Source organism: Bradysia coprophila (assembly GCF_014529535.1).
Source record: "Bradysia coprophila strain Holo2 chromosome IV unlocalized genomic scaffold, BU_Bcop_v1 contig_84, whole genome shotgun sequence".
NCBI lineage: Eukaryota > Metazoa > Arthropoda > Insecta > Diptera > Sciaridae > Bradysia > Bradysia coprophila.
The window spans coordinates 1,460,158-1,479,090 of NW_023503376.1; the positions used below are offsets into that span (position 1 = coordinate 1,460,158).

Below are 18,933 nucleotides of genomic sequence, written 5' to 3' on the forward strand. Positions count from 1 at the left end.
TTTATAAATGAAGTGCGAGTAGTTCAACGGTAAAGGAATATAATTCTACAGTCACTCTTGTCCCTAGATTCCCGATTAAATAATGTTCAGGATAAACGTATAGGTTACACATTTTGCATTGGTCTCTCCAATGACTCACAAACCAATTTTTCCTTTAACACATTTTTGCGTCCTTTAATGGCTTTACTTTTCCAAAAAAAGATTTTGGTTCAGAGAAATCGAAAAAAAACGAATATTTTTGCGCACAAATGTACACACACGGAATTTCGAAAACCCAAATGAAAGTAAATAGATAGGTATGGCCAAACGTTCAAATTTGTTCGAGCCGGAGCACATACGGATTTGCATGGCGCCACCTCAAACGGACTCATTTCTAGTGCAAATTTCCACTAGAAATGAGTTCGTTTGAGGTGGCGCCATGCAAATCCGTATGTGCTCCGACTTCAATGAAAGTAGAGAACAGGTATGGTCGATCGCCGAATTCGTCTTAAACGCACTCACATTTTATGTCAAAATAATATGAAAATGAGTGCGTTTAAGTACGAAAATCAAATTTTTATGTCCTCCGGGCGGACAATAGACCATACCTGTTTTACACTTTCATTGCTCCGACTTGTATGGACTGGAATATTCATCTTCTACACTAAAATGGCGTGTCCAGCCATAATGGGTTAGAAAATGATCAAAGTCGACAAAAATGCGGTCTTTTGCAAAATGCAAGCATAAAAAACGTTGTGTTCACCTTGGGAAGAAATTGGAAATTTTACCTTGAACGAATTGCGCCTCTTGCGCAAACTATCGCTCTTGGTGAAATTTCCTATATTCTCACCTTGGTTAACAAATAACTATTCCTATGGATGCAACGGAAGACGAGGTAACGGAAGATACGATGACAATTGCAGGGCCTATTTTTTTAGGAATATAATTCATAAAAAATCCATAAATAACTGAAAAAATTCCGAAATTCTTAAATTAGGGAATTTAAGAATTTTTAAGAATTAAGTAAAGTGTGTAGGGAAGTCTCTCAGTTGTAAAAATCGTAAAAAATGTGAAGTCTGCTGATAGACTTTATTCAAATTCCATATACAACCTTTATAACCCAAAAGTCCGATAGAATGTTCAGAGAAATTCTCGATATCGAATTCTCGAAAATGGGCTCTGGAACACTAGATACTCTAGCTAGGCGAAAATTTAAAAAAAAATGCTCAACCCAACTGCACGCACTACATAACAAAACCACCTTCCAATTAAACCAATGAAATGATAAAATTCTAATTGCAAAACCAAACTAATTGGCAAATTGAACATTATATTCCTTTTCAAAAAAACCCTCTTACATGTTGAATGTAATTGAAAAGCTCAGCACACAACATTCCCATGTTACACATTAAAACAGAAGTTGAAAACTTAATAATCACATACAACCCACTCATGGCGTGCAATTACCGGATTTATCTGGGATTTTATGCACGATTCATAGGATGGTGTATACATAAAAGAAAAACCAATTCAAGCAAAAAAACCGTACCATGTACCATACGAACAAATAAATTCAATACTTTGGACTTTTGACGCAAGTTAATCCGAACCATCAAACACTAATATCGTTTCCATTACTTGGATATAGTCCTCCCATACATCGTGCTCGATACGTGGCTACGTTCTGTATTTGTATAGATATTTCTATAAATTTTATAGAACTTTACACAACAAACAAAGAGATGAGGATTTAAGGAAAAAAAAGAGAACATTCGATATCAACTATACATAAAAAGAACATAAAAACTAAAGACGAACGATCGTCAGTCTTGGCTAAAATCATTATTTCCTTTACACAGGTAATGCGACGAAGGCACTGGTAAATTTCAAAAGAAACGAAGAAAAATGACCGACCGAGCGATATTAAGGGATTTTATGTACGGTATACGAAAGTCTAACGAAATATCTCCAGAGAAAATTGGTTTTATGTGACCGTTCGAAGATTTTACGATTTTATGAAGAAGAAAAAAAAAACGCAAAAAAAAAACGTTGCATTTGAGTCACAGCAGTACTGAGAGTGGGAAAAAAATTATTTTTGTTTTCTTTTCGAAACAGAAAAACGAATCAAATTTTATGGCACTGCCATCATTAATTCCGAGAAATTTGTGTGTTTGCGAACTTTCAGCACCATTTTCATGTTTAGGTGAGTGTCGAAGATATTTCCAAATGGACAGAAAACAGTTAACAGAATGCGTTGATACAAAACAAAAAATCATTTCGTTCTGTTAATGACAAGTTGGTAAAATGGCTATCGCCCTAAATGGGAAGTTGAATTTGTTTTTTTTCTATGCGAACACAATAAATTGCGAGATAAGCATGGATGCGCTCAATTTATCATTTCGAAAAATATCCGAGACATAAGACTATACTTTAGTCACGCAACATGACCATCATCATGATATTGTTCCCTCTTGCACTGGCTCCTTTTGTCTAGTTTTACTGAGATGATTTTTCTTCTGTTTCCCATTTAAACATTTTCTTTTTTTTTGGCTACATAACAGACCGTAAAATTGCCACAGTAATTAGTACAGACATGGAACCACCAAACGAATTTTCTAATTGAAATGTTCGGTGTATCTGAGAGCGAGAATGTTAGCACACACAATCATGAAAAGAGATGTGCTCGATTCAGGGCCTATTTTTGAGAAATTGAATTTTCCAAATTTCTTAAAATTTGCTGGAATTTGCTACAATTTTCCAAAATTTTCCAGAATTAGCCAAATTTTCTGATAGCAAATTCTAGCAAATTTTGGCAAATGTTGGAAAATTGTAGCAAATTCTGGTAATTGGAAAATTCAATTTTCCAAAAATAGGCCCTGGCTCGATTGATAAAATATTTATCGGGAGTACGTCTGGTCTGCTGACTACAACGTCTCATTCAATATTGAACAGATTAATTCTGTATTTTGTTGGACAGATAGTCTGCGTCAATAATTTTTTTTATATTTTTCACTCCACATCAATTAAGTTACTTTAGGCCAATTAAGTTCTGTCACATAAATTTCATTACGACATTTAATGACGACCCACTTCAACTTTAAAAATTGTTTTTTTTATTTTCATTTAATTCATGCATGTTGTCGGTGAAACGTTATGGCGGATGCGTACGGTTGTCATATAATTCAATATATTTCAATCCCATATTATAATGTAACCCCGTTCCACACACACCTTAGCGTCCATGTATATAGATCTACTCGTATTCGACCGTGTTCGAGCGCACATAATAATAATTTTATTCCCAAATACTATATCATTTACGGACATTAGCTCACGTTGTACCGTCATATTGTGACAAATTACCAACTCGACAAACTATATTATAATATGGCCGTGTGTGGTATACGCTACGCATATGTGAACCTTTTTGATATCAATTATTAAGGTAACAAAACCTTCATAAAATACATTAGGCATAATGTGCGTTAATAATCTATAAATCCCATAAATATTGGTTGGAACACGCGTGCATTGTACGCGATTACGGAGAATTTTGTAGACAAATTTTTTGTTTGTTGACGAGACTTTTTGTTTTGTTTTGGGGACACATTTTAATGTTGTGATTAAAAAGCAACAAAAATACTGAATTAAATTCCCGAATTAGCATCTGATGAGAAGTTTAGTACTAGGGTTCCCAGATCGAAAAATTCAAAAAGAAGTACATTTTTGGCATGAAAAAGAGTACGGTTGCCGAAGCAGTAATAGCTTTGTGTTCTAACACTTTTTGGACGAAGTATACCCATAGTTTTATGGTTTCATGCCTTAGCATTTATTTACGTTCCTACTTCTCAATGAAAAGCTACCACCTCTTGACATCTATGGCTGTACTTTGTCCAAATGATTCGCCTTAACGATAACACTGTTTCAAATGTTGTGAATGCCAAAATGAACGACATGTTGATTACAACTGTTACGAATTATATCGTCACTCGTCTATGAAAAATAAATGCGATCGTTGAACGATAACGAAAGCCGCCGAGAAGTTGGCAACAGACAGACGAATGAAATGCAGAGCGATCAGCTGTGAGCTGATAGGCTTACAGATCCATAAATGGCGTGAGGTAATTTGGCACACGTGAAAGTGATTGGACGAAAACGGCGAAAATCGTAAAGAAGTATACAAGGAGTCATCGATATGTGGAAGCAGCGATCCTTGATGGATTCTGGTCGGCAGCGGGCGGGCAGTGTAAAATTCAGGAGAATCGGCCACTTAACTCAGTCAAACATAAAAGAATCAGCATTCGTTGGTGAGCCTGGATAGGCAATTCAAATTGACCTCAATAAAGTGTCCAGTTAGCTCAATCGGTAGAGCGATGGACTCATGGCCTATGGGTCCCGGGTTCGACTCCCGGTGTGAACATGCTCATATGGTTTTTCCTAATCATGGATGATTAGTGTCTGCTATTAGTTTCAACTAATTGGCTTTATCGACTGTAAAATAGTCTAACAAAAATTATCGGAATCGCAAAAAAATGATTTCTGAGGTGTAAACACCATCATGACTTAAAAAAAACGTCAAAGAATGCTGTTCAGCAGCTCCATCTATGATTTCCACCTATAATCTCGAATTGATAGATATTCAAAAAATACGTGGGCACGCACAACAGGCCCTTTGGCGGCCAAGGTGCAGGAGTTTATGAATATAAATTCCACCCACTTAATCTAATCTAATCTGAAGGTCAAAGTGGGAGTGTGTTACGAATTGTATCGTCTAATCGTCTATGGAAAATCTTGTGAAGATTATGAACGATCAAGAAGGCGACGAACGAGAAATGAATCAAAGGAAACGATCTAAAGGTCAGTCACAATTGTACAATCGAACGAAGTATAGAAAGTTATCGAACGAGATGTTCGGGGGATCGCAACCCCAATTGTGGTCGTTTTATTGTAAAGTAGAATTCCTGACAACAACTAAAATTCGAATTTTCTCAAGTGAAGCCGTTGTTTCAACAACTATATTAATGCCGTTGTTCTGTTGTGCAAAGTTGCTTGCAAAACAAACTTTCCATCGAAAATTTTAAAGCGTTCCCGAAATTTTGAAAGAAAGTGTTCTTTGGTCACTTCCTAATCTTACTAAAAAAATGTCTTGAGAAACACCGTAGAATGATTTTAGTAGAAAATAGATCTTATTGCCGGCAGTGAATCAAGTATGTAGGCAGACTGTCAAATGATATTTTGACACAAAATGTATGGGCTATCTGTCAAAATCTGTCAGCTCGTGTGGCAAATCGTATAAGAATTTCAATTTCCTGTAGAAAACGAGTCCAAAATCAACGAAATTGTTGCGGGCTATCCGTAGCCGGTGAAAAGTAGTTGTCAAAAAAGAGTGCATGTACTGTAAAAAGAGTACGTCTGGGAACCCTATTTAATACACACAAGACGGAATGAGCACTCCGTTCATAACGAAGAATTATTTTTTTCTTGTCGTGTTTTTGTATTAAATATTTCGTCCGGTCTGTTGATGAAAAATTTATGAAATATTAAGAGGCCAAAATATAATATTAGATAAGCGCGAAATTGAGGCTAAAATATACAAAGTTGTATTATACACACATTTTTTATGGCAGAAATCAAAGTTTAATATTTTTAAGTATAAAAGAGTGTTGTAGCGATAGAACGTTATATATACATTATAATATAAACGTTGCGATGGAAATTGCGAAACAATTTTTGCACGTATACTGGTAGATGAGTAGATTTCGGCTTTTTACGCTGTAAAATTGTACTTATGGATGATATATAATATTTAGATGAAAAATTGTGGTATAAAGAACATTTACCCAAGCAAATAAGTGGTTCATATATATATGTATAGACGTAAATGTATCTAAACAACATTACAACACACATAAAATACAGTTAACACTGATAAGACTCATAAGTCATATTTATATCCCTTCAAAATGATAAAATAAAAATAAGGTATTTATTGGGGTGTATTGAATCGAATGATATTTCTCTTCTTCTTCTTCTTTTCAATTTTTTTTTTGCTTGCTCGAATGCGAATATTGCAAAATATCGTTTACGTAAAATAACATTGAAATTTTACAGATTTACATTTTACAGACAAGAAAGAAAAATAAAATAAAAACGAATTCTTGTCGTTCATTTATTCAACCATCCTCGTCTCGTCGTTGCTAGGATTCGATTTTCACATAAATACAATTTTTTCAAGTGACTTTGCTTCCGTGAGCTACCCGGTTTCTACTTCGTTTTTGTGTTATTTCGATATAAAACGAAACCATTTCACAAAAATTGTTTTTTTTTTTGGGAAATTTTGCTGCTTTGAAGGTTTTAGAGCGCCGATTTTGCAACTTATGCAAATGCTGAAGTAAAAGCCATATAATGCTTTGCAGCATATATTCGCAAAGGTTTTAATCGCAATTCATATTTATCGTTCAATGTTTGCTTTGAATAAATTAGATTTTACAAGATAGGGAATACTCGAGGGCATATCGCATAATGTAATACAAGTAATAATCGATTGAGTATTTTTTTCGTTGCAAATTGATGGTTTTTCTGTAAACATCGTTTCTACGTCAGCGAAACTACTCCAGCGAGAATATGAGGTAAAACAGAAAACCGTTTCACCATATCCTGATTCGGAGTCAGTTCGGTCAAAGTGCAGGGCAGATTTTGATGAATTTAAATTCTTCTAATTCTCAAAATTCCTGAAAATCTTGAAAATCCTCCAAAAATTTCAGAAACTTTTGAAAATTCCGGAAATCAGGTCCAGTCAAAGTGACCAAAAGAACCTTCATTATTTGCATCGAAAACCTACAAACCCTCACAACCACTTTCATTTCGACAATTTGTGCAACCCTGTCTCACTACCCTGTTCCACTACTTGCCGCTGTATGTACATCTGTGTGTAATACAATACACATGATACACATGCATTAAGAACCCTAAAAATTCGTGAATTTGTAGTGGTAACAATAAAACCCATCGACCCTCCAATAACATTCCATATTTCCATAACGACTACGTCAACATTGAACCGTTCTTTTTTTTTTCTTCTTCTAAATTCTTGTAACTCGTATTGTCGCTGCATCCTTTTCGAATGAACTCTACCAGCTACAGTGCAATAACCGTAAGTGATAAATCAGACAACCGCACGAAGATTGACTAGACGAATATATATATATACGTATGTGTAGTGTATATGCCGTTGTCTGGGTATTTTTTTTTCGTTTCGCCAGAAGGCGAACATATTTTACTATATTGCCTTCAAATAGCACCTAAATTGCTTCGTTAAAATGTGCGCAAAGACCTTCAAAAAGTTGCAAATATTTTATTTTTTACAAAATCGAAAAACCTTCGTGTTCAAATAAACCTCTTGTGCCACTAGAATATGTGTACAGTCAAAAGGTTTCTTAATTTGATAATATTCATGAACACACAAAAGAGCCCCTATATATACATATCCTTGATGCGTATTATTTATTAAGTACACTTCCTTCAAGACCCGTTATTTACACGTGAAATTGTACACATTTGAAATCCCTTTAAAACCGCCATTGTTACAAGAACCTTTAAACACCCAAACAAACACAAACGTATATAAGACGCATGGAACGAACACCGAATTTAAGAATGAATAATACAAAAAAAGAAAGAAGAAATACCCGACAACTAAAAAGCCTGATCTACACCGTCTACACCACTACACCAGACAGTCATTTCCTTTGTTTCATCATTTTCCATCGTTACCACTCTTGTTTAACTATCCCGCATCGTATATTATATCCCTTCATTCTCTTATACCTTTTATTATGCTCTTTCACATACACATTTATAAGCATTATAACAACATCAACAAAACAATAAAACTTTTCCATCCCGAAAATGTATTCCGAAAAATCAATAAAACCCAGTCTAAAAACATCAAAATGAAAATAGGGAAAAATCGTAATACGACGAAAGAGGAGGAATGAACAACAAAAAAAAATTACAAAAATGAAAATTTTATTAAATACAACAAGCATCATCCACATACAACAGCAGCAGCAGCAGCGCATAAACAAAAATCTATTTGCCCTCTTCATAGTAAATATTTAATAGACGGGGCACAAAACAGGAATATATATTTTTACTTTTACCCCTCTGCTGCCTGGTGTTTTCTGTATTTTAATGAAAATAATTCTGTGTGACGATGAGATGGTTGTATATTTTCGGGTATGAACAAAACTAAAAAAAAAAAAAACCGAAAACAGACCTACAAATTCGAGAGACTCATATCGCACATCACGGGTATATTTTATGTACTATACCAACCATGTATAGTCGTTGCATATATGTATGTAGATACATGGCTGAATTGCTATTATGGAGGAATGAAATGCTCGCATGTATGCAGTCTTACTTCCCATAATACGAACACAGAGAGTTCGAGTTCGTTTGGTTCTTTCTTCTGCTGCTGCTGCTTTTTTTTCTGTTATTATTATACAGATACACTCTGACTCTGTGGAGTATTTTCCAACTAGGTACTAAGTATAATATATTCCAGCATTAAGCATAAAAACGAAGGAAATAAGTATTGTAATATCTAAAAATTTATAAATGTCGTCTGTATTGCTTTCGCCTGTCGGGTTTGAGTTGGTCGGGCGATATTTGATAGAGGAAAATTATGTGAGAGGGTGACTCGGGTGACTGCTGTTTTTTTTGTTGTCATATATTTTCAAACGTACTTCTGGGGGGGTGAAATGAATTATTTTAATGAATATGCAGCAAAGTTGAACAGGCAAATCAATAAAACTACAATATGTTTCACCTAAAGCATACCGGATGAATATTATACACACATCAAAATTGAAAATGTTTTATGAAATATATAGATATATATTCTATGCATGGCTTCGCCAGACACGCACAATGACGTAATATATTTTGTCCATTCGAACCAAAAAACAAAAAAAATTTTTTTTTTTGTTGTTTCTCCATTTCAAATTTAAATTCTGTGAAATTTTTGGTTCATTCAGATAGAAGGTTCATTTAACCATGTTATATTTGTTGTACAAGAACACCAGCGATATACAGCCGATATATATGTACGATTATAGGTAAATTATGTGTGTAGTTGAGAGAATAAGTGACGGCGGTGACTAACATCAAAAGGCCTTGAAAACGCGCTGGTAAATTGTAAGAATAATTTGTTGTTGCTAGAGCGTATAGAGCGGAAGAATATTTTCTTTAACAAGACAGGAAAAAAAAAACCAAACCAACCGACAAGACGAGAAATAGTTTCTTATTCGGTTGGAAGTTATAATGAAAAAATATGGAGTACATTGTACTCGAGTGTACCGAGACACCGACAGATGCAAAATATTTTTTTTTTTTTGTAAATTTTCGTTTTAAACTTAACTAATCGGCAATTGTGGTTCCATTTTGATTGATAAAAATTTTCTTAAAATTCGTTTTTGATTAATTCGAATCCCGTGTGTATAAACACAAGGACTTATGGACAGCCCTGCATCAATACGGAAAACTTTATACACAAAGAAACCCCATATTATATCCATACCACTTCAAGTTTATATCCAGAATGTTGTGTTATGTCTTCGATGATGTTTGGCTGCTTTTAGCAGAACGATGAGAAAAAACACTTATGTTTGCTTCTAATTTAATTTTATCACAAAAATTGTTTAATTTAATGTTTATGTTTGCAAGACCGTAGATAGTTTCATTCCAATATTTAACTAGAAAAAAAAAACACGAATTAAACGTTATTACAGGCAAAGCACTTTGGTTTTTCTTTTTAAATTTTTTTTTATGTTAAAAAAAAAAAATCGCAACGTCTATCCCAGCGCAAGCAGCCAGCCGCTGACTTTCACTTTTCTTGTTTCTTTTAATATTTTTCGTCTCGTATTGATCAACTAGCAGACTGGGTTTGTCGCAACTATTGTCATACAGATCATTACTTTTTTCGTCATATAATAAACTTATTTAAGTAACAATTTGCATGGAATAATGACGACCGAACATTGAAAAAAAAACGAAAAAAAAACAAAATTCTCTCTTCTTTGTTTCAACAAACGCACATTCAACCGATTCAATTCCGCTTCAAATACATCACATTGCAATATGTTTCGCCTTCTGTTAGTCCGCGGTTCTAAGTTCTTTTGTTCACCAAAACATTTACGAGATATTCAAACACAAAGTCCTCGAATCAATTCCGAATCGAATGGGATCAACAATATTTTCTTTACAATAAAACGAAACATGAGGTTAAAAAACGCGCACAATTAATGACAAAAATGTTCTCGGATTTTTTTCTCTCGATAATTTTTTTTGTTTAATACCACACAACATAAAAGATTATTGTTTCTTGAGCTCTTTGTGTAAATGCGGGTTTGTTCTTGTTCACAGCAAAACAGCCAAGCCACTATGATGGCGGCCAACACCAGTGAAATAATATCATGTATGATCGACAAAATTTAACACAAATGTGCCCGGTTGCTGAAGTTTATGGAGCACTGGTTGATGGTATAGGTAGCATAGACCATGTTTTTTAAATTTGATGCGAGAAATATACACAATTCGGATGTGAGATGGTGGTGGATTATGTCATAACATGAAGATATTAACGAACGAATTTCACCAACACCGACGTGGAAAAACGGTTGCACAAAGGAGAAGAGTACAATATTGTATTTGTCCGGACGTATACCGATGCCATTTTTGGTTTCGATGTGTTAGTTGAAATTCAAAAAAGAATGTCATATAGATTTTCCAGTAAAACGCATACACACAGCCGTACACGTCCAGTCAAAATATGGCGCATTATTCTATTCACCAATTTAGTGTTACCACATCTTCACCGTGTGCATCGAGCCGATTATGTTGAATAACTGTTATTACAATAGTACTCTATCTACTATAAAGTACCCGAATTAGATTCTTGATAGCAATCAAAAGCATCAGTATTGAATTGAAAATAAACTTCACCGCTTCCATCTCGATAAAAACACACTTCGAACGAGTCAAAATCTATTGACAATTTAATGTGAGCGCGAACGTGACTTGTTTAGAATTTGTTTTTTATGTAAGTGGAAGCACGCAAGGTTCTGAAAGAACCAGGTAAAGACAATGAAAGTAGAGAACAGGTATGGTCGATCGCCGAATTTGTCTTAAACGCACTCACATTTTATGTCAAAATAATATGAAAATGAGTGCGTTTAAGTACGAAAATCAAATTTTTATGTCCTCCGGGCGGACAATAGACCATACCTGTTTTACACTTTCATTGGGTAAAGACACTTCTGAGTTGATCACGAAACACATATTTTGACAATTTAGACAGGTTTTGTTAAACACACTCATCGCAGATTGTGTGAAATGTCAACTTGATGAAAATCATTTTTTTTTTCTTCAAGTTTTCTTTTCATACAATCTATAATGATGAGTGTGTTTAACAAAACAAGTCTCAATTGTCAAAATTTGTGTTTCATCCGCCTTCGTAAGTGTCTTAACCTGTTCTTTCAGAACCTTGGAGGCACGGGGTCTCAGCGGATTTTCAGATTATGTTTCTTCATGTTGCACGCATTGCAATGTCAAGAATATGTCCAAGGTTTTATATGTCCTTATAAAAGAGCTTGAATTATATGCTAGCGTAGACTGACTTTTAGTACACTAACACTGCACTACTTTGTCAGAGAAATGATCAGTCGATAAGATAGAAGGAAAATGTCAAAATGTGAATGACAGTTACAGCCTATGAGAGAGAATAGGTCTCTTCCAAGTGCAACATTGAAATGTCAATCAACATTTCCAAACAATTTTGTTGACAAAATGTATGAAAAAGCGTTGAGGTTATGATCCTCTGGATGACGTTTGACAGTAAACTGCACTTTGTACATGCACTTGGAAGAGATGCAATTCTCTCGTATACTCTCCAATAGGTGTCAGAATTGAAATGTTCCTCCCTACAGACGTACCAATGTATTATTTCTCTGAGCGTAGTTGGAAATTTGTCTATGTAGATTTTGTAACAAAGAAATCAACGTTTTCTACTTGAAACTGGTGTTTATATCATTTGCTAATCGGAACTGGAGTTTTGTTTTCACGTATTTTGTGCCGGTGCTTCGGGCAACTTGAGAACCCAGAACAATACTTTTCACTTGACATTTGTAAAATGAAAGTTACAAGTTGCTGTAGAACACCGCACTGGTCTTATAATTCAAATAATTTTTACCAGTCGATAAAGTAGATTCTCTGGTAGATTGAAGTGACGTTTAAATGTAAAAAGAAGGAAAAAAAAACAGCAAAATATTTTAACGAGAAAAGAGAAACAACTTTGAGCGGAAAATCCTATTTGCTGCATAAAATACGACAAATACGCATTTCCCATTGACTTAGTGTAAGCATGGCTGTGGACCAAATTCAGTACTCGGAAAAATATTACGATCAAATTTACGAATACCGGTGAGATACCTGTAGATCCATAAATACAGTACACGACAATGTTATGAAAACAATAAATTTCATTGATATTTTCAGACATGTTATTGTGCCACAAGAAATCGCACGAAACGTTCCTAAGACACATTTAATGTCAGAGACTGAATGGCGAAACTTGGGGGTGCAACAGTCTGTTGGCTGGGTAAGTGGATTTGTCTTAACGGAATTGAACGGTAACACAATGCTTGACCGACACGTAATTGTAGGTACATTATATGCTACACGCACCTGAGCCTCACGTTTTATTGTTTCGACGACCGATTGAGACAGATACAGCAGAACAGCGGCAGTAACAAATATTGATACGAGCAGCATGTTGTCTCAACGATATTAGGTGTGATATTAAAAATTTATTAAGTAAATCAGATGTCCCGCGTTTTTATTTACTATCAATGAGAGAGAGTTTCACTAACCTGTAAAGCATCAGCAATCCAGTCGCTAGTTCCTTTAGACGGGTCGTTGGCTAGCAGCCACTCTAACACTTGTTCAGCCATCGCTATGAACCACACAATAAAAAACTATTTGAATTGATCACTACCGCGTTTGGCCATTTATTTGGCAGACGAAAGAAATGAAATTAGAAGCTCAAAGAAACTACACCACATCAAAATAGGTTGAAGTTGTTTACTAATGATAGCTAAATGCGCTAAATGTCAGAGATTGACGTAAACTGTCATTGAAGCAATAATTTATCTACACGTTACTAGATGACGCTGGTGATGGTTTATTTTCGAATTTTCGTGGTAAGTTTATTTATGCACAGCAGGAAGTTTTTACACCACAAGACATTCTCTTCCTTGTTCAGATTAACAATGTCCGTGTTAATGCGTACGTCTAAATTGGTATTTGTGATACTGGATGAGTAAGTACACAGTTCATGAAAAATGTTTGAGAAATTGACACTGCGAAATGATCAACAAAATGAAGCGCGAAGTTTTAAATGTGCCACTGAAATTTTTTTGCTTGATGTGATTTATTGAAATTATTTTTTTCCCGTGCTGGGCTGCAAAATATTGAACCTCAACTATCAAATAATCAATAAATCACATAAAGAAATTTTCAGTCGCTTATTTAAAACTTAGCAATTTTTGAAGAGTGTCGATTTTTCAAATATTTTCCACAAACTGTGTACTATCGTGAAAGTTCATAAACAGTTGGTTTCCCCTACTGAATTTGAAAGGTCTGCCCCTCATGATTATTCTCAATTTTCAAAAAAAAACATAGCTAACGCCGACCCGTACGAAACACCTATTCGTATCAAAAGCCTTTAATGTGAAACTCTTCATTTCTCTTACTTCATTTTCTTCTCTGCTGAAAAACTATTCTTCCTTTTAAATCACTTACATTGTCCACTCTTTGCCTTGTTATCATATACAATTAAATTGCCGGAGGCAATATAGACAGCCCCGTACGAAGTCAAATTTCATAAATTCCTATTTAAACAGCTATATACCGCTATATTTACCTATATTTCACTGTAAATAAACATTTCACAGATAAATATGCTATTATATAGCTCTATATGCCTGTATATAGCTCAATATAGCTGTATATAGGTATATATAGATGTCCATATATGGAATCCCTGAAACCCCTCACACTTAACACAATATTTCCATGTTAACAGAAACTCTCTAAGTATCATTTTTCCCACTTTATATCGTTTTACTAAAATCCAATATGGCCGCCGGCAGCCATTTTGTTAGGAGACCGGAAATAGTACCGACGCTTTAAATTCGTTAATGCCTTTCAAACAAAAAAAAATTCATGAAATTCGGTCAAAATTTACTCGAGATATTGTCAAAATACACCACGTTCACTGTACTTCCGAGTAGCCAGATAAGAGCTCACTCCAAGAAACCTGGCTCACGCTCCGGAGAACATAATTTCATAAAAAAAAATTTCCCTGATTGGTACGGTCAATACCTATCTAATAAAGCTAAAACAGACGAAATATGTTCAAATGTGGCCGACCTGCAAGCAAAAACTGCTTGCCGCCCTGTGCCTGTTCCACACCAAGGGGTCTAACTCACGAGTCGGTCATCCGATTTCCATAAACTTTTTTTTTGTCGATCGGTATTGTAAATACCTTTTATTTGACGTATCACTTACAAGTTTAACGTTTAAATGTCCGATATCTTCGAAAAACCGTAAAGCACTAATTGGGCCACAGCTCGGGAGGGGTCGATCCAAAATCACTCATCTTCGAACTTAGCCTGTCTTTTGACATTACCAAACGGGAAAAAAAGAATTTTCAAAATCGGATGCGTTTTACTTAAGTTATCGTGCAGACAGACAGACGGACAGACGGACAGACGGACGGACATTTTTTTTTCGCGGATTTGGCATCTCTAGACAACCACAATAGGTTTCCCCTTACTCAGGGAGTCCAATTCGACGTGTTACAAACGTATGCGTAAACCTCTAAGACCCCAGTACTTCGTACGGGTCTAAAAAACTTATTTCAACTGCACTCTGTTTATGGATTAGCTTCAATTGACAGTATGAAAGTTGAGATTTTCAACATCAATAGATTGGATTTGAGCAAGGTTCTGAAAGAACCACTTTTGAGTTGATCACGAACAAGACTGTATACTTTGGGGAGGTCACGCAGATGCAGATACGCGGGTTACACACCACGTTTCATACAAAAAATTCACCACGCCATACAAATTTAATTTTGGTGAATTTGTTTATATGGAAATGGTGTGTTCCCGCGTATCTAATAAAATGGCTATCTGTGTCACCTCCCCAAAGTATACAGCCTTGGATCACGAAGGCGTTGAAACACAAATATTGACAATTTAGACGGGTTTTGTTGAACACACTCATTGCAGATTGTGTGAAATGTCAACTTGAAAAAAAATAATTTTCAAGTTTTCTTTTCATAACGATGAGTTTGTTTGACACAACTTGTCTAAATTGTCAAAATTTGTGTTTCAACAACCTTTGTAAGTGGCTTGACCTGTTCTTTTAAAACCTTGGATTTGAGCACTATTTTGTAGTTATTTGTGAACACACCACTCTACATACAATTTGGTGTACTTTGAAGTTAAAAACAATTGTCTTACGACGGAGAAATATCCAGTGTTCCCGACTGTGACTTCTTCTAAAAATTTCCCACTTCTTCTAATTCCTATGAATCGAAACGAAAAATATCGTGTTGTAGCTTGTTTGAAGGGAATTTCAAGAGCTATCAAACGCATGTAAAGTTTTTGAAAAATTTGACCAGGTTGCAGATCTATTCACTTGTAAAATTATCAAGAAAACTGCTTCCACGAAAAATGTGGTTTGCAAAATTTCACAAACTAGTCCAAACCACTTGTATTTGTTTTGAATCTTGCTAAGATCTATTAAAAATCGTTTATGTACATACTTTGATCCAAGGTTCTGAAAGAACAGGTTAAGACACTTACGAAGGCGGGTGAAACACAAATCTTGACAATTCAGACATGTATATTGTTTGAAAAGTCAACTTGACAACAACATTTTTTTTTGTTAAGTTGGAATCGTCATATAAAATTTTCCAAGCGCTACAATTTTGTTGGCGCTACAGGAAAATTATGATCGTGATCAACTCGAAAGTGTCTTAACCTCTTCTTTCAGAACCTTGCTTTGATCGCCATTATTGCAAAAATCATCTGAACTTTGCTGCAATTTTCATACAAAGTTGTAGTGCAACTTCAATGCAGTTGAAATTTCGGACTTTAATGCAACTAAAACTACAGTTAACCGCCATGTTTTTGCACCAGTGAAATAATGACGATCGGCATAACCTCCTCATGTACAGCCTTGGTCGTTTCTCTGTAGTTAGAAAATAACAATCATGATGGTTGAGCTACTGTCGACTAGATGGCTACCAATACTATCTGTCAGTTTCACTTCTGATAATGTGTATTTAACGTATAATACACACTCACGCGACATTAACAACTCCTATAAGTAGACATTTGAGTCATTTGCTCTCCGCGGCGAGCAAGTGAAAAACTAAATGATTCCGTTTTGTGTTTAGAATTTAACTCGATTTGATTTTGATATTACAAATTTTTCCATTCTGTGATAACAGTGCTTACCCCCAAGTACCTCATATAAAATCAGTGTAAATAGGACCGGAAAATGGGTCAAACAGTGACTAGAGAAGATTTTGAGTGGAGCTACACGGAAGAGCCGCATGCCAGTAGGCGGAAAATGATTTTGGAAAAGTATCCGCAAATCAAAAAACTATTTGGCTACGATCCGAATTTCAAATACGTTGCCGGCAGTATGGTGCTCACACAGTTTGTGATGCTGTTTGTGATGAAGGGGCAATCGTGGCCGATTACCATACTGGTGGCGTATTGTTTCGGCGGCGTTATCAACCATTCGCTGTCCCTAGCTGTGCATGAAATTTCGCATAATTTGGCGTTTGGTCACGCCCGGCCATTAGGTACGTTGCAATGTAAACAATAACTAATTGCCGGATGACTAATTACCACTTTAGCAAATCGTATTTTTGGGTATTTTTGCAATCTTCCACTGGGCGTCCCAATGTCGATATCGTTTAAGAAATACCATTTGGAACATCATCGCTATCAGGGTGATGAAGTGATTGACACGGATCTACCAACGCTACTGGAAGCTAAGCTATTTTCCAATACGTTCGGCAAATTCTGTTGGGTCTGTTTCCAGCCGTTCTTTTACATGCGTACGTGTTTCGTCGCTTCCAATCACGGAATTTTTGTTTTTAAAATAAATTTTCACTTCCAGTTCGACCATTGATTGTGAATCCAAAACCACCGAGTCGGCAAGAATTCATCAATTTGGCCATACAATTGGTGTTCGATACGATTGTCGTGTACTTCTTCGGATGGAGAGTGATGTTTTACTTAATCATCGGTACGCTACTAGCGATGGGATTCCATCCGGTGGCAGGACATTTCATTTCCGAACATTATATGTTCGCAAAGGGATTCGAAACGTATTCGTACTACGGGCCGCTCAATTTCATTACCTTCAATGTAGGGGTAAGTGAAGGACTAGATTTTTAGACATGATTCGATCTTCCGGTGGTAAACTAATCCAATTCGAATATGTTGCAGTATCACAACGAGCATCATGATTTCCCCGCTGTTCCGGGCAGTCGGTTACCGGAAGTAAAGCGAATCGCTGCTGAATTCTATGACGATATGCCGCAGCATAATAGTTGGTGTCGTGTCATCTACGATTTTATTATGGATCCAGCGGTGGGACCGTACGCTCGTATTAAGCGAAAGCAGAAAGGACTTAAGTCGTAGAATTTGTGTGGATACCAAAAGTAGTGTTATTTTGTTACTCATTTAAAATTACTCTAAGTCGCACGGATTTTCTATATTTTTTTGGTCTAAAATGGACGGGAAAAAGATTAAAAAAAAATTCCGAGTCGATTGTTGATTCGTTCGATAAGCGGAATTGTAAATAATATCCAAACGGGTATCTTATACAAATTCACATTAATTTCTATAATTCGTCTGATTGCCCTAGAATGAGCTCGATATTTTTCGTTATGTAATCCCTGTATTGTTTCTGCTGATAAGATAAATTCCATTTTTTTGTTTGTGTATTTCCGACATAGTCACAAGCATTTTTTCTTTCTTTCGTTCGTGTTTATCGGTGTATGCATATACTACATCATAATACCTGTCAATGTTATCGCGTATGCAGTATGTACCATATGTACCATATACCTCTACTTACGTGACCAACTACAATATATCTACTATATGTGGCCGATAGTGCTAATTTAGTAGATCGGATAAGACATTTATTACCAAAACAAAGTCGAAAATGAAAAAGTCAATAAAACCAACAAAACAAAATATTGATTCGGAGGCAATAGTAGCGCGATGCGACGTTAAGACAATCAATAAAAATTTATAATCTATTATGGGAAAATGATGATACGTTGGATATTATCGGAAAATAAATGATTCATGCTACAGATCATTTTTATGGAGAAAGGGGTGTACATCTGCTGTCGACTGCAGTCGATGGACACAGGGTAATAAGTACATAAAATGTTAAAACATGCGAAGTAATAGATTTCGTTGATAAAAATTGTTGTATTGCTTGGTCAGTAATTCCTTTATTCAACGAAGGACGAACGCAACGTGTTACCGTTTACGATTCGTGAACGAAACGTTTTACCGTTTACAATCATAGTGCGTTGTTCGTTGTTCGTCCGCACTATGATTGTAAAAGGTAAAACGTTTCGTCACGAAAAACGGTAGTACGTTTCGTTCGCCGTTCGTTGAATAAAATAAATTTTTTCAACAATTTTGGTCAAGTCACAGTAATACAACACTTTGTCAATCAATAGATTTTGTGTTTAAACACTTAGTGCTACTTCTAACAATGGAAGTAACAGATTTTCTACAAATGCAGCGATAATTTTAGTGAATTTCATCACTTTCATTCATC

The 18,933-nt window shown here is 35.5% G+C and overlaps 4 protein-coding genes across 4 annotated transcripts in view; 2 read left to right on the plus strand and 2 right to left on the minus strand.

The window, feature by feature from the left end:
- LOC119072745 (brain tumor protein) overlaps positions 1–10,505 on the minus strand; it is a 40,214-nt gene extending 29,709 nt beyond the window's left edge. The window contains exons 1-2 of the mRNA XM_037178030.1: positions 10,080–10,505; positions 9,563–9,737 (exon numbers count right to left, since the gene is read on the minus strand). The gene's annotated coding sequence lies outside the window, so the exon portion shown is untranslated. The remainder of the gene's footprint in view (positions 1–9,562; positions 9,738–10,079) is intronic.
- The window catches only part of LOC119072741 (protein disks lost), a 118,843-nt gene extending 105,726 nt beyond the window's left edge, over positions 1–13,117 (minus strand). The window contains exon 1 of the mRNA XM_037178022.1: positions 12,912–13,117. Coding sequence (XP_037033917.1) covers positions 12,912–12,992 — 81 coding nt within the window. The 5' untranslated portion in view covers positions 12,993–13,117. The remainder of the gene's footprint in view (positions 1–12,911) is intronic.
- On the plus strand, positions 12,255–12,865 carry LOC119072768 (cyclin-dependent kinases regulatory subunit 2-like). Its single transcript, XM_037178062.1, has 3 exons — positions 12,255–12,462; positions 12,538–12,640; positions 12,705–12,865. Exons 1-3 carry the CDS (start codon positions 12,404–12,406, stop codon positions 12,789–12,791), a joined length of 249 nt encoding a protein of 82 aa, XP_037033957.1. The 5' UTR covers positions 12,255–12,403; the 3' UTR covers positions 12,792–12,865.
- A 3,296-nt stretch (positions 13,118–16,413) lies between the features above and the next one.
- LOC119072757 (sphingolipid delta(4)-desaturase DES1) lies at positions 16,414–18,371 on the plus strand. The gene is made up of 4 exons (XM_037178046.1): positions 16,414–16,924; positions 16,979–17,182; positions 17,245–17,501; positions 17,577–18,371. The coding sequence occupies exons 1-4, from the start codon at positions 16,615–16,617 to the stop codon at positions 17,769–17,771; spliced, it is 966 nt and encodes a 321-aa protein (XP_037033941.1). The 5' UTR covers positions 16,414–16,614; the 3' UTR covers positions 17,772–18,371.
- Positions 18,372–18,933: the final 562 nt, after the last annotated feature.